The sequence below is a fragment of the Myotis nattereri genome, assembly GCF_964212035.1.
Source record: "Myotis nattereri genome assembly, chromosome: 7".
NCBI lineage: Eukaryota > Metazoa > Chordata > Mammalia > Chiroptera > Vespertilionidae > Myotis > Myotis nattereri.
Genome location: NC_138082.1, coordinates 32,827,408 through 32,843,214, shown reverse-complemented (window position 1 = coordinate 32,843,214; position 15,807 = coordinate 32,827,408). Strand labels below are relative to the sequence as shown.

Genomic DNA, 15,807 nt, shown 5'->3' with positions numbered 1-15,807 from the left:
TGACCGCAGTTCCCAGGTAGTCACATGTCTCTTGAACTAGGCCTTGACGGATGCAGAGGCGTCCAACAGGAGAGGTGGAGACTCCGGGCAAGAAGAAAGAACAAAAAGGAAGCCACTGGGGAGGGCACAAGGTATAGCGCAGTGATGTTCACCAGAGGCCGGCCAGGCATTGCTGCCAACGAGGAGGAGGAGGAGATGATGATTCTGGATAGACTGAACATGACAGATGTGTCTTATTGAAAGTGCCATGATGCAAATTTTATATTATTGCTGCTACTTAAAGCATCTTTATTAATTAAAATATCGCCTGTTTTGCCTGCCCTCTGCACAAGTTCAAAATCATGCTTCTGACTTCACATATTCTCTGGACCACACGTATTTACTGCTCTGAACCCAAAGGTGTTCGTTCTGTAAGTCTCACTCATCAGCACATGAGAGAGGTGTGTTAAAGGTGTATTAACATCTCACCTGGATAATCTCAGTGTCTAAATGTCCTTTACCCCATGCAGCTCTCCAGTAGTTTCTGGCTTCATCTCAGACCTTCCTCTTCCCCCGACTAGGTTCCAGCCATACAGTTGTCCTTGAAGTTCTTTGGGACACAGAATGACTTCCATGCCATAGCCTTTTACACATTATTTCTTCCAACAAGTCATAGTGGCTTTTTTTTCTTGTTTTCCCCGACTCTGTTCCTTCCCAGCCTTTGGGTCTCTGCTTAAGTAGCGCCTCCTCAGAGAGCCTCTCTGACCACCCACCTAACATAATCTTTCCTGCCTTTCAGCTCCTACTTCTTCCTCCCTAGCATTTATCACTGTTGTGACTTTGCCTTTTTGTTTGATATTATCTTTCTCTTCAAGTAGACTATAAGCTCTATGAGGCAGACACCATGCCTGTCCTGTATATACAATTCTGTAACACCCAGATAGGAACTTAATTAGATGTTTATTGAATTAATTAATTAATGAGCACACCTAGTCTCTCTGAACCTTAATCCACGTCTTTCTGTTTGGAGCCTGCAGTAATTTCTGGTATATAGAAGGTACACAAAGGGTGTGCTATGAGATGATGACCACTAAAGATTTGTAATTCTATTACTCTTAACCTGGTTTGAACTCAATTCCATTACAGTCTTCCAGATTTAACTATCGACACCACCTGGCTCCGAACTCCAGGGTCTCATTAAATGAGCAGTAATAATAAAAGCAATTGCAGAAGACTAGAGGAGATTAAGGAGACAACAATAAAACAATGTTGCTAGCACAAGACTATTGATTTTGCTTGTAGCTCACTGGTGCATTGATGGGTCATTTCATTTCTCAGTGCTAAAAAGTGATGATCTGAAAACGCCTCTGCAGAGTTCCGTCACGTCTGCTAAACCTAGAAGATTAAATTTAAGCCATCCATTGAAATTCAGGCCATAATGATTTCTTTCATTATTCTTGTTTCTATCTGCAGAAACTGTACGGCATTCATTCCAGCAGTTTTCTGCTGCTCCAACAAAAATTATTTAGTTAAGGTATTAAAATTATGTGGCACTAAGTGAAGAGGATTGTATAGTTTTTACTTACATAGTCCCTGGAAATGTATATAAAATTTATAATAGGAAGCTTAACAAGCAATTAGCAAAAGGTTGACTAAAGATGGGTGGGCATCCATATCATCTATATTATAAAATAACTAAGAAATTATAATTAAATGATCTTCCTAATATCATTTATATATGCCTAAGCGACCAGCCAACCGGCCAGTAGCTATGATGTGCACTGACCACCAGGGGGCAGACGCTCAACGCAGGAGCAGAAACCACAGGCATGGAAACAGAAACAGACTGATGAATCTGAGGGAAGGGGAAGGAGTGAGGGTGAGAAGAGATTAACCAAAGATCTTATATGCATACTAGAGGCCCAGTGCACAGATTCATGCACCAGTGGGGTCCCTTGGCCTGGCCTGCAGGGATCAGGCCAAAACTGGCTCTCCAACATCGCCCAAGGGGTCCCAGATTGCGAGAGGGTGCAGGCCAGGCTGAGGGACACCACCAGTGCAGGGATCCATGCACGGGGCCTCTAGTAGACTAATAAGATTCTTTGCTATCGTTGATATCATTTCTCTTGATTGTCTGTTTTCATTTTGCTCAACTCTATAGTAATATTATTGAAGAAAAATCACTAAGTTTGGAGCAAATGTAAACTAAGTCTTTATCTGATTGTAAACCACAAATTTTACAGCTATCTTCCAATTTTTTGTGATAACATGGTTTCTAAACTGATGCACTCCACTGTCAAAATATACCTTGATTGCCTGTAGTCCCAACCTTTCCATGTACTGGAAATGTTAATATTATTATTATTACTTTTATTTTTTTAGGGGATGACATGTGTATTTGCAAGCAAAGTAGTACCAGAGGTGCTCAAAGTGTGGTCCCCAGGCCTGCAACTTCAGCAACACCTGAAAGTCTCAAACCCACCCTGACCTGCTACATCAGAAACCCTAGGGAGAAGACTCAGCCATCTGGGTTTGCCAAGTCCTCCAATTGGTTCTGATGTGGACTCAAGTGTGAGAACCACAGGTGTAGAGCAGTGATTCTCAACCAGGGGTGAGTTTGCCTTTAGGACATGGGTCAACCTCTGCAGACATTTTGGCTCGTCAACAACTAGAAGAGAGGGTACTACTGAGTATCTAGTGAGTAGAAACCAAAGATGCTGCTAAACATCCTACAGTGCACAGGACAGAGCCCTATAACCAAGAATTATCCTGCCAAAAATTCAACAGTACTAAGGTTGCGAAACCCTGGTGAAAGGCAAGAACTTTTGATCAGCAGCCCAAGTTTAAACTATGGCTTCCTATTCATTTTAATTTCTTTTTTAATTTTGTGTTTGGTGTTGTATGTCCTATAAAAATTGTTATTTTTGTTTTAAATCCACTGAATTTTTTTTTTGTTTCTTCTAGTGTCATCTCTAGAGAATCTTCCTCCAGTTTAAAATCACATAAATATTTACCTATATGTTACAATTTCCCTTTTTACATTTTAATTATTTAATGCACTTGGAATTAATTTTGATTACAGTTGTGAAGTAATGATTTGATCATTTCTTTCCTGTAGAAACCCTTTATGTCTGGAATACATATAGTGATTTTTATTTCCTGATCATCCATGACTGATAAAAGGATGTCCTCCACCAAAACAAGGGAATTAGCAAAGCAAAAGGAAGGATCAGTTTGAATCAGCTTCATCTTCATGGAACCAAAAATCCAATATTGGGTTAAATAAAATAAAAGTGTATTTCTCACATTTTAAAAAAAACTGTAATGATAAGCATCCTGGTGTTATTTGATGACTCCCCAACTATCAGGACCCTAGATTCCTCCAAGATATTCCTGTCATTATGGCCCAAAATGGCTGCTAGAGCTCCAGCCATCACAATTTGTTTTATGCAGCTTGCTGAAGGAAAGAGCAAAGGAGGAGGAGCCTCTTCTCTTTAAGGATAATGTCCAAAGGTGACATACAACATTGCTGCTTCTAACTATTTGGCAAAAAATAAGTTCCCTCATAATCCCATCACCGGGACCATCCCCACCAGAAGTAGTGGCCTGTGAACCAAGCCAGAATCTTCCCTGGGCAGCCGGCGGGGGGAGGAAAATCGCTACCACCATCATTTCATGTCTGTCCCTGAATCCCTGTCACAATCACAGAAATACACTGTGACCCAAATGGCCAGGAAGAGAAGGCCCGGGGGTGTTCTGCGCACAGGTGAGTTCGACCTTCCTTATTCAGGAATGGCAAAATCCGAGCAACTCAGAGGGCACAGCCTGGGCAGTGGGTTAGTTCCACTTGTCCTTTCTCTAACAAGAGCGATGTAGGGACGCTTCTCACCTGTGGGTGTCCACTGAGAACATGAGGACCGAGAATTAATCCGGGCACCGTGGATGCAGAGGCGGGTGTTCGGTCAGAGAGAATGCTCCTTCCTTCTCTGAGCGCGAAGTGCTTCATCCAAGCCAAATGCGCTCCCTGTCGGAACAGGAACGCCTCCTCTCTGTTTACTAGGGGGAGAAACTGTCAGTGACAGGAGGATCCGAACAGGAAACCTTATAAAGAAGGGACCTGTCTGGGATTCTGGGGCAGGAAGGCAGAGAGCTCCCGGGAGTGGAAGGAAAATCATCCTCCCGGCCTGGACACAACTCTCCTGTGGAATGAGATTCTCCTGCTTCCTGACACTCCAAGAACAGTGGGCTGTGGGGCTGATGGGGGGTGGGGGGGTGTCCATCAGGGAGCAGAGGAGGTTGATGTGCCGTGCCTGGGCCTCCCTGGGGAGGTGGGCTGTCAGAGAAACCCAAGGGGGTGCAGAAGCCCTGCCCCCTGGCCCCCCTCCCCCTTGGCCCAGAGCTGGGAACTCCCCAGTGTCTTCAGTTCTGGGTCACTGAAGGCACGTGGCTCAGCTCCATAAATTGCCCGGTCCGCCTGAATGAAGCTGACAGCGTGGCTTGAAAGGAAGCCTGTTTCTGGAATAATCCCCGAGTGTGGCAGATTCCCACAAAGCAGAGGGAGCCGGGGGGCTATGGGGCTCTCTTTACAGTGGTATTACTTCAATCAGGAGGCTTGTCCGGAGGACAGGAGCGGTGAAATTGGAGGTGAGAGCTCTCTCCGTCAACCCAGAGGCCAGTTTCTCTTTTATTCCTCACTCATCTCCGAGAAAAACTGACCAGACATCAGAGCCATTTGCCAGCGCTAGAGTGAAAAGGGGAGACATTTGGGGAAAAGAGTTTGGAGGAGGCAGGGACAGAGACTCCTGGCTTCTAGCCTCCTGGGGGCCAGAGTGACCACAGGCCTGGGGAGTCAGGGCTTGGAGCAGCATCCTTAGCTCCTTCGTACTTATTTGAAAGCAAGAAGGCAAATGAGCACTGGAATTTCCCTTTCCTCCACACAAAATCATTGCAAACACCATTCCCCCACCTCAAAATTCAGCAAGACAAAAACTAGTAAAGCAAACAGCAAAGCTGGGATTCTTAGCCACTGTGTTCCACAGTTCTGAGTCCCGGCCCTGCAGCCTGTTAGAAAACCCACTGAGGGTCCCACAGTTCTGAATCCCAGCACCGCACCTACTAGACGAGGAAATTCATCCTTGTCAAACAAGAGCTTGGTAGGGAAACATTTATTTTAAAATAATGCTATGAATGTGTTTGTGCAACCCCCATAGTCCCAGCTTGATCCTAAACCAACTGTGCTTCAGAAATGTCTGCTCAGGTCTGAGCAGTGCCCGGAGATGCCACCTAAGGCTGTTTTTCCCAACAATTTCCATCTTCAGAGAATAAGGGCCCATCTACTCATGCCTGGACTGGGGTCAGAGGGCATGGATGCTCACCTCCCATATCCAGCGTGGTTGAGAGCCCCACTTCTGAGCTTTTTGTTTTTTGAGACAGAGGCTGTGGGCAGGGAGTGTATCCATGACGACCACAAAGTTCAGTCCCATGAGGACAGAGAAGAAGCAGGGTGGTGGGGGGAATGATACACACAGGTCCCCAACCCTCCCTGGAGCAAATGTGGCCTAGAAGCAGGGGGACCCTGCTTCAGTGCTGATGGGCCCCGCTTCATCACCACCTGGGGTTGGAAACAATGGACATCACCTGTTGTGTGCCTGTAGGAGACCCGTTACCTCAATAGCCAGGCACGCCTGAGGGGTGGGGGCAGGAGGGTGGCTCTGGGTCAGTGAAGCTGGAGACCTTGGGCTACAGGTGGGGGCCTAACTGGGGTGACAAAAGGTGGGCCATGGGCAAACCTGGTCATGCTGGCAGGAAACAGAGCCATGGGACCTTCTCTGTTTGCATTCACTAAGCCCTCTGCTTAGAGAAGTCAGCTCCAGTCACCAGAACCAAGTCTCTACAGAAATAAATCTGACCAAACTAAAGAATTCTCTTTTTATCACTTTTAAAGAATGACAAGAACAACACATGCCAATTCCTCCATTATTTAATTCATTACCCCACGCATTGAAACCAAGTTGGACTACCAGAAGCCGTGGACAGGTACACAGGGCGCTCTTAGGACCACACACAGACAGAACCTCGGATTAGAGGTGCTTCAACACATGAGCGACACCTAAAAGAATGACTTCTTATGCAAAAAAACACAGAGTAGCCCTGCAAAAAACACCTACTGGCCAAGGCGAGCTGCAACAAACACCCCTCTCTCTCCAACATGAGTGAATTCTGAGCACTGAGCAAGCTCTGATATCAGTGTCAACAGAGACCTTCTTTAGCTGCTGATGGGGATACACACATAGGCATGTGTTAAACTAACAAAAACACAGCCAGTGGAAATCTGAAAATATGGACAAATGCTTCATTTAGGGGTTCAGCCAAGAGTTGTGCTAAGTTTTGTCTTATGGGAGGTTTTCAATTTAATGTACTGATTTTATTGAAAGTTCCTACTTGAATTGAGGGTATGGGCCTGGGACTGCGGGTTCTCTCTACACGAGCATATGCAGTGCTGTGTGCTTTATTGTTCCGGTTAGTGTGGAGATGACATAAGCCTCCTCTCCGTGGCTTCAGAAAAGGCAGAGGTTCTAGTTGCCATGGTGAAATGAAAGTGGCATTCTCTCACAGAGACATCTCCCAAATGCCATTCACTGACAATGTTTGTCATGTAAATTTGATCCCATCTATTTTCAGTGTCCAAAACCATGAATTGATCGACCCTATTGACAAAGATTCCCTTTTAGGCCATTAATGGGATTGAAGTACAAAGACTGCTGTTATCTGTGCTCCTTCCTGAAAGCAGCATGAATGCTGTGAGGAGTCATTTTAAGTATGCTGCCCAGAGAAAAGGAAAACAGTTTTTGTTTTTTTCATTTGGTTCATGCTTTTGTAGTTTTTCTAATTAGATTATCTTTTAATAGTTTCCTTCTAAGATTTGCTTCTTTGGCCACTGAGTTTATAGTCTATTCAAAGCTGAGGAAACTAACTATGGGCATTTGGAATGCCTTATGTACTGCAGCCCATCTCTTTGGGGTGAAGATGCCACTTGTTCCAGAGAAAGCTGGGACCAGGCCTGTTCAATAAGATATTCTCGCCAATTCTCTATGAATGCCTTCACCATGCATAATATTTAAATAAGCACGTTGGCTTCTTCCTAAAGATTAAATATAATATTTCATGTTAAGAGCTCTAGGTTCATATATCTCCTATCTTATAATCAAGTTAATAGTCCCTATTGGCTGTGCATTTATGAAAAAGCCTTGTAAGTGGTTTGATCATTAATACATATTCGTGGGAATCTAGCCGTGGGAAATTTCCACAGTGGCAGAAAGATTCACGCACAGAGATGCTCATCCCACTGACTGGCTGGAACCAGCCTTCGGTGACCAACACCGTGGAACTCACTAGAGGCTGAATATTATGCCATTATTAATGTAGTGTTTAAGAAGGCCACAGCTATAAGAAAACATCTTTGATAAAAGCTTATATGAAATTGTATATATGGCATAATGACATTGTGTAAAATTTTAAAAGAGAGATAAAACATGCATAGGAACAGACTTGGAGAAGCCTCCTGAAATGGTAGCAGTGATTATCTTTAGGTAGTGGGATTATTTATATTTTTCCTACTTTTTCATGTAGTCTAAATTTTCTATAATACCCACAAATTATTTTTAATGGGAAAATAATAAGAGGAGAGAGAGGAGCAGCCAATGAAAAGCAGAGGTGCCTCTCAAAGCTCCATGCTGGGGTGATTTGCACACTATCAGGAATGGGGTGCTTCATTTGGCTGGAGCTTCAGGTGAGTGAGAGGGAAGGGTGCAGCTTTGCCGCCTCCTTAGAGATAAAAAGCTGAATGAGGCGAGGAAATAGTTTCTCCTGGGAAAAGTGGGCTCAACAGCATGTTTTAAAATGTGACCTGATTTGGGAGACTTTTCACAATATGCCAACGAATTAGTCACATGATACAAAAAGGAAAATAATAGAGAATTGATTGGAGATCAATGAAGTAGCCACACAGATAGACACAGAGGGAAAGCATGGCCAGGCTCGTATTCTGAGGAGGCATGTTCTCCTAGGACAGGCATGGCCAAAGTGGGAGTACAGGCAGAAGGAGGGAGCAGGCTTTGAAACCATCAGCAGCAAGTGCTGGTCACCGAGGCCCCGAGGTAACGGCAGCCTTCAGGGGAGCACTATAAGGGTGGTCTTCCTTCATCTCCACCTTCTCCGGTGAAGTCCGTCACACGTCTCATCTTCAGGTTCAAGAACACGGGTGCTCAAGACCCCCAGCTGAGCAGTTCTCATTCAGTAACAAAGAGATTTGTCAGCCTCCTTGTGTCTTTTCCACTCAGAGGTCTGTGGAAAACAAAGGGAGAGCACTGTGTGGAGAATGGATCCCCCATTTACATTCTCAGGATACAATTTGCTTCCAAATTTATGGGTAATATGCTGGATGTGGGTACAATTTTTGCCAGTTTGCCTATAGGAGCAACATGACCAGGGCCAAATGGCCAGGCTCCCTCTGTCTGGGTGAAGACCCAGGAAGTCCCCAAGTACTGTACTTGCTAGGCAGTTTCTGCATAAATGAAAGGATGAGTTGGCAATAAAGTTAAGAACTGTGGTAATTATCAAAATGATGTTTTATGATGACTCCCAAAGGAACGTCAAGTTCTTTCACTGAACTAGAATTTCAGTGCAGCAAATGCAAGAACCAGTGGATTATTGTGTGGGGATTAATCAATTTCCAGTGACCGTCCCTCCCTGTGATCCTCAGGTCCTAAGTACAAAGCTATGAGAAAACAAATGGCTTTCCTCTCACCCTGGGTCTTACTTCCTTTCAACCTCAGTGCAGGAGAAAGAAATATATATATACAACCGTCTGCTATTTCATCCCGAGTCACTGGATCAAAGGCTAATTCAGGGAGGAAGAGCCCAGATGGACCGATGGGTAAAGACCTGCCCCCAAGTGTCCGCTCCTGTCCTACCTCCACTGTCAGATCACTCCCACCTGGGTTGGCATTCTCTTCCCTGTCCCTGCCCAAGGAGAGTTACCATCACACTCAGGAGAGAGAGGTACCAAAGAGGCACAGGAAGAATCACTCTTACAGCATGTAGCTGGTTGCCTAGAAAGCTGCATTTTCAGTGAACGCCTTAGGGATATGCCAGACGGATAACAAACCAAAAAGAAAATGGATCTTATATCCAGAAGAAAAATGTCTAAAAAACTGGACATGCCCAATTCATTGTTCCAAAAGACACAGTGGTCAAGAATGAATGGCCCCTGTTTCCTCGTATGCTCTTCTCATCCTCCTTCCTTCACGGAGGGTCACCTAGAAATGAAGGGAAGTCCTTCTCCCAAGTCACTGTCATTCATTAAGTAACAAGGGCAAGTTCATAAGAAGCCAGTCTGTTTTCTCCATTTTACTCACAGTCAACACGTTTGGAAAAGAATGAGAGATGTGGAGATCAAGGTTGTAAGACATGGATATACACATCTCATTTTGAATTTTTTTCTGATTAATTCACCTCTATGGTTTTAAAAAATCATTATAATTGTTTTATCTCTTCCTGATTTTAAAAAATATATCAGATCATAACTTAAACAAAATGGCAAATGTCCCACAACTCAAAATATAATTTATTAAAAGGTGAAATATTGTTTTCATTTAACACCACTATGAAAGACTTGAAATATGTTCTTCCTAAACATGCAAAGTTTCTTTTCTTGAGCAACTTGGGAGGCTATACCTGCCTTCCTGATGATATAAAATATGCATTAATCTTATTCCAACAAAGTCCCCCCTAATAGAGGGCTTGTTAACATGATCTACAGTTGTCAGAACCCAAGGGAAAGTATTGAGTGTCCAGATATATTGAAAGAGACCTGATGGTCACAATTACCCTGTAACAGTCACTCGGTGGATAGAAATTCTACAGTGGACTTAATGTGTAGGCAGAACTCAGTGTCTGCGCCTCAGCACAGGTCCTGGCACAGTTCTTTCAGCACTCAGTAGGCACTTCGTAAATATTAAGGGAAGGAAGAAAGGGAGGGAGAGAGGAAGGAAGAGAGAGGGAGGGAGGAGTAAAGGGAGGGAGGGAGGGAAGTTAGCCTATGGATTTCCATTCTTTACAATTCATTCTCAAAAACAAAATCTACTCAAACGGAATGCCCGTTGCTTTTTTTCCTAGGTCTTTGTGTCCCCAACACCATTTTAAGCATTGGTTTCAGAATCTGGACAGGTAATGAGAAAACATAATGAAAGCCAATGGGAAGACCAGACAGCAAAGCCTTGGGTTCAACTTGGCCAGTTAATCAAATTTCATGTTTATTGTGTAAACGAGCGGTTGCTAAAATCTTGAGTGCCTTACTAGAACTTGCTTGGTAGTAAAAGGTGATCAATATATGTTTGCTGATAGCAAAACAAACAAGACACAGACATCTGCATGTCCCACAGCAGCAAACATAAATGATGGGTCGTGACAAGGAGGTGCATTTTCAGGCACTAATCTGTAAAGACATCCGTGATACAGAGATAAGAAAGAAAAAAATGCCAAGTCTCAGAACAGTGTGACCTTGATTCAGTGAATACCAAGCTGTCTGGGTTGCCAGTGCTTTTAAAACATCAGGAAGAGTACATGAGCCCACTGCTGGCTGTGGCAACCTCTGGCCTGAGGGCGAAGTCAGTGCAGGAAGTGTGACCAGGGGCTTCCTCTTGTTCCGTCCTATAACCCAATATTGTTTACGTTCTTTACACAACACATTATTTTCAAATCTGACAATATGTGAAAATAAAATAACTGAGAAAAAGATCGTAATTTTCAATTAGTCTTAATATATGTTCATTTTCAGAGCAAAAAAAAGAGCCATTAAAATGACTTACCTTGTTATTATTAGAATTTTCTCCATTACGGTCCATGAGTTTTATTTGATTTTATTAGCAATCTCTTTCAGAAGACCCTTGAGATCATTAAGCTGGGAGGAAAAGAAAAAGAACTGGTGTTAAGATCGATTTTCCAACTTCGAATTTTAAATTACCACTCTATAGCTTTTCTGTGAAACGGATGTGTGTATGAGTGAGTGTGGTGCGTGCCTGGAACGGGACAGCGAGGGAGGTGATGTTTTCAGACCCTGTCCACTGCTTACTTTCTGAATTCACATCACTAGCAGATGACCATTCGCATCAGTTAGCATTAGTTTAACTCAAATGCAAATCACTAGTGATTCCTACATAGAAATAATAGATTTTAACAACACAGAGAAATATTTAGAAATAATGTTATATGTAACAAATACGAATAGTTATAAGATACCAATAAAGTTGTGCTTTGATATGTGAATAATACAAATAAAAATAATATGCAATACGAATAAATCAAGTTTTTGCAAAGTGTCCCTCCTCACAAAAAAACAAACAAAAAAACAGGATAAGTGGTAAAACAATTTCTGTAAAGGCATAATAAAATTATCTTTGATACATGCATATTTCATAAGTTTACTTCACAAGATGCACGAATCTCACTTGAAATTACATGCCATCATTGTGCACCTGGTAAAAGTTACAGACATAATGCCTTTTGTGTACAGTTGGCCTTTACTTTGCTATATCACTCACTCAGGGAAAACCTGTGTGTGTGTGTTTTTGTTTTGTTTTTGTCTATTTTTAATTTTGTTTTTAATTTTGTTTTATTGCTTTAAGTATCACAAAGAGTATTACATATGTCTCCTTTTTCTTTCCTCCCCTTAACCTTCCCCTGGCCTCCCCTACCCCGCAGTGTCCGGGGAGGGTTAGGGGGAGTAAGAGATCAACTGAAGGACTTGTATGCATGCATATAAGAAAACCTGTGTTTAACTTGGGCTTATTTTCAGTAATAATCTCTTCATTTAACTTTCTATTTTAAAGAACAAAAAGAAACTGTAAGGGTTAGTGGCTCCCTGAAAAAGGAAAATGAAGTAAGATCCCTACTTACAGACTGACAGGCATCTGTGAGTGCTGTTGTTTTCTGGTAAAACAATGAGGTGGAGACATTCTTTATTCACCAGAGGGGCTTTAAGGAGAACTCTGTGTTTATTGATGGTAGAATGGCTTTAATAAGCTGTTTAAAGTAGGGTGTAAGGTTCCAAGGGCTTGCTAAAGAAACAAGTGATGATCTCTAAATTTTATCTGGATGAAATGGAGACTCAGAGAGGAGGCATAGAAGATAGAGGATGGAATAAACAGGAGAGGGGGCCAGGGAAGCAGGACAAGAAGCGGGGAGAGGTAGTAAATCCCATGGGTGACGATGGCCCATGCTGTGTGCTGTGAAGTTTGAGTCTTCCCTGGGAAACTGTCCATTCCGTCCCAAACCTACAGAATGCATAGCCTAGGTGGGCTTCTTGCAGAACCAGAAAAGGGGGTGATCTCCATAGCCAGGAGCATGCTAAGGAGACAGCATCTACAGGCACTTCTCTGAGGTCCCCGGAGACTCCTGGCTGGCACATGTGGTAAACAGCCTTCAATAGGATTTCATGATATATGACTCCCTGAGCCCCCACCTCCCACAACCTCCACTGCTCAGCTCCATTGTCCCCTCTGACGGTGTCTCTGCCCAGACCCTCACTGGTGCGAAGGTCTCCCTGGTCCCCGGGAGTCAGGTCAGCTTGTCCAGTGCCCGGGATGACCTTTGCCAGACCCAGTGGGTGTCCAGGAGGCCCGAGGTCCTGCCCCGCCCATGGTTGCCTCGTCCTGGCCACTCTCTGCCCCAGAGCAGGGTCAGCACCGAGGAGTGGCTTTTGAAGCTTCAGCCCAACCCCTACTTTCCGTCAGCTCCTGCCAAAGCCACCCAAGTGAATGCACAAGTAAAACAGCACAACACAACAACAAAAACAGCCTGTTTTCTCCACAAACACAACACCTAGACAAGTCGCTAGCTCCTGTATTCCCCAAACCAGGCAATCTGGAATGCACGAGAATGCCGCATAGGAAATTGTTCCCGCAATCCCACGCTGCAGAAGTCAGCCTGCAAATGCTCCCACACCCAGACCACTGAACAAAGGGTCCGGGCATGGATCCAGGGGCAGGTCTGCTTTGATGGCCCTGAGCCCCATGCCAGCACATGGCAGGTGCTCAGCAAATTGGATATGCTATGTGATCTAGGCACAGAAGCAGCAGACAATATGTTTAAATATAAATACTTAATATGGAAAGGCAAATATAGTGCATATTGCATCTATCTAATGGAAATAGTCTTAGAATACGATCTCCTATTGCTCCTTTCATACATTCTCTTAATAGTCTATAAATATTTTCTGATCTCCGTTGGTATAAACATGATATGAATCCTAGCATGATCGTTTGTGTACAGTACTCAACTCTAATAACTTAGGAGTCTTCCCGGCCCCTCAATTAAAAATTAGCAACAATACAATGTGAGAACGAGAGTGGCCGTAATAAGATGCATTACTATGTAATAGCATATCTCCGAAGGTCCTTTCTCCCTGCGCACACGTACCGCCCCTCAGCAAGTGGCGGTCTGCTCCTCCCCGACCTGAAGCCAGGCTGGCCTGGGCTGCTTTGACCAATACGCTGGTGGAAGGGACATCATGCCAGGTCCAGGCCTGCTCTCCCTTTGCCTAATGCTCACGTGTGTATTTGTGCATCTGAGAAGCAGGTTCACTCCAGCACCCAGGGAATGTTATGCAGGGAAGCTGAATATGAACAGAGTCACATCTGCTTTTTAAAAAATAACCTTCTCTAATTTCAGACCATAACCACTGGCCTCTCGCTGAAAGCTCAAAGATAACAGAGATGAAAATAATATTTCTCAAACTATAAACAAAACGTATACCTTTGCATCCAGCTGTCTAAACCGATGCCTCATTCTTCAAGGGGAGAGAGAGAGAGAGAGAGAGAGAGAGAGAGAGAGAGAGAGAGAGATTGAGAAAGGGCTATTAGGCTCCATTTTCCAGTCTTTTAAAGAGAAAAATACAGATCATTTTCATTTCCAACTAAATCAATGCCAGCTGTAGTTACCTTTTTAAACATTCTCCCTAATACCCAAACGAAGCAGAATTCCACTCTCACCACAGCTAGAAGTGCAGCAAATCGACGCTACCCATGGGGATGAAGTGGTGGAAGGTGACCCCTAAGGTCCATCCCTCCCTTCTGAAGCCAGGGTCTCAGACTCTGGGAATGGAGAAAGCTTGGGGCGTCTGCTTTGTCACTCAGAGAGAAAGAGCACATGTCCCATGCTCCCCAATGGTTGTGCTGAGGCTCCCACATGGGATTCACGTGCTGCTTATATTTACTCATTTTTGTTACAGTGAATTTTGAGATGAGTTTGAAGTGCTCAGTATTTGTGACGTGACCACAAACCATGTAGTTCACATGATAAGAAAGGCACGCTCCTAGCAGCCCTGCGTAGCACGTGACGTGTGGACCGTCTATGGACTTAGTGGCTTAGCTGGTTCTATGGGACGTTTATAACTGCTGCATGTGATCCATAAAGGATGTCCAGGATTCTCAGGGATAGTCTGCAACACATCAACCAAATTGTTTTTCCATCTTCTAATGTCTCTACTCCATTCCAGAAATACCTGTGTGGCGCCTGCCTGGTGATGCCCATTGCTCATTACCTGAGGGTCTTCCCAGAACCCACCTCTGCAGCCATGGCAGAGGGGCCTACATTCTTGTCACCAGGTTCTAGGGCCCTGCTCTGCAGGCTCCAAATACTCCTTCCCCAGCGCCTAGAAGGGCAATCAGAACAGCAGGCTGGTGGTTTGCCCCTCCCTGCAAAGCTGACCCCACTTTTACTGTTTGCCATCCGCAACTGCCTGGGTAATATCTTTGGGTGCGATTGCTCTCGGCTGTAACTTCTCTCTACATAGCCGCTCAGATCAGCTGCCTACGTTCTGCCAGCTGGGTACACAGGGCGGCTGGCAGAGCAGAAACCAAGGATGGACATACTCCTCTGAGGCGTCGTTGGCTTTCGTGTTGGTCTTGACAAGGTAATTTTCTTTCATGACGCCCTCCCATGCCAGAGTCTCGTTGTCTTCATTTTTGAAACCTTGAATAATGAGACAAAGAAAAACATTCAAATTGTTTCATTTGCCCCTTGCTCCTGAATCAACACCCTTCGGGTGTTTTGGCGATGCTGGTGCCAGGAGAATCCGACTCGTCCTGGGCAGGCTGATCTGACTAATGTTACTTACTAGTGACAGCCGCAAAGAGATGGAATATTGATGAATTTCTCTGCCGGCATGAAATAGGAATGCAATCTCCATTCTAAACAGAGAGTGACCCGAAGCCTGTCTCGGTGGTTTGTGACTTAGTATAATCATTTCACTAGTGAATTTTAGTTCTCATTTCATTGTGCTCCTCTTCCATTTTGATGACATAAAAATGCTACCTGGATCATTCTGTTAAACTAGAGGCCCAATGCATGGATTCATACACCAGTGAGGTCCCTCAGCCTGGCCTGCACCCTCTCTCATTCCGGGACCACTCGGGGAATGTCGGACTGCCAGTTTCGGCCCAATCCCCACAGGCCAGTATACATATAAAATCTTTGGTTAATCTCTTCCCCTTCTCCCACCTCCCCCTTTCCTCTGAGATTCATCAGTCTGTTCCATGTGTCCATGCCTGTGCATTGAGCGTCTGCCCCCAGTGGTCAGTGCACAGCATAGCTACTAGTCAAACGGTCAAACGGTTGCTTAGGCTTTCATATATATAAAATTACTGATAGGTTGCCTGCCCTCAACTTAAGACAGGGATAGGAATTTTGATGGAGAAGCAAATAAGGTCTGACATTGCCACCCCATTGAGCTATGAGGTCTGAGCATTAGACCTCCAGGAAAATTCTCAG

The 15,807-nt window shown here is 44.3% G+C and overlaps 1 protein-coding gene across 1 annotated transcript in view; it reads right to left on the bottom strand.

Moving 5' to 3' along the window:
- Nucleotides 1-10,888: 10,888 nt before the first annotated feature.
- Nucleotides 10,889-15,807, bottom strand: part of TRPM8 (transient receptor potential cation channel subfamily M member 8) — a gene marked incomplete at both ends in the record, with an annotated part of 50,108 nt that continues 45,189 nt past the window's right edge. Inside the window, 3 exons of the mRNA XM_081096332.1 lie at nt 10,889-10,939; nt 13,792-13,825; nt 14,910-15,009. Coding sequence (XP_080952458.1) covers nt 10,889-10,939; nt 13,792-13,825; nt 14,910-15,009 — 185 coding nt within the window. The remainder of the gene's footprint in view (nt 10,940-13,791; nt 13,826-14,909; nt 15,010-15,807) is intronic.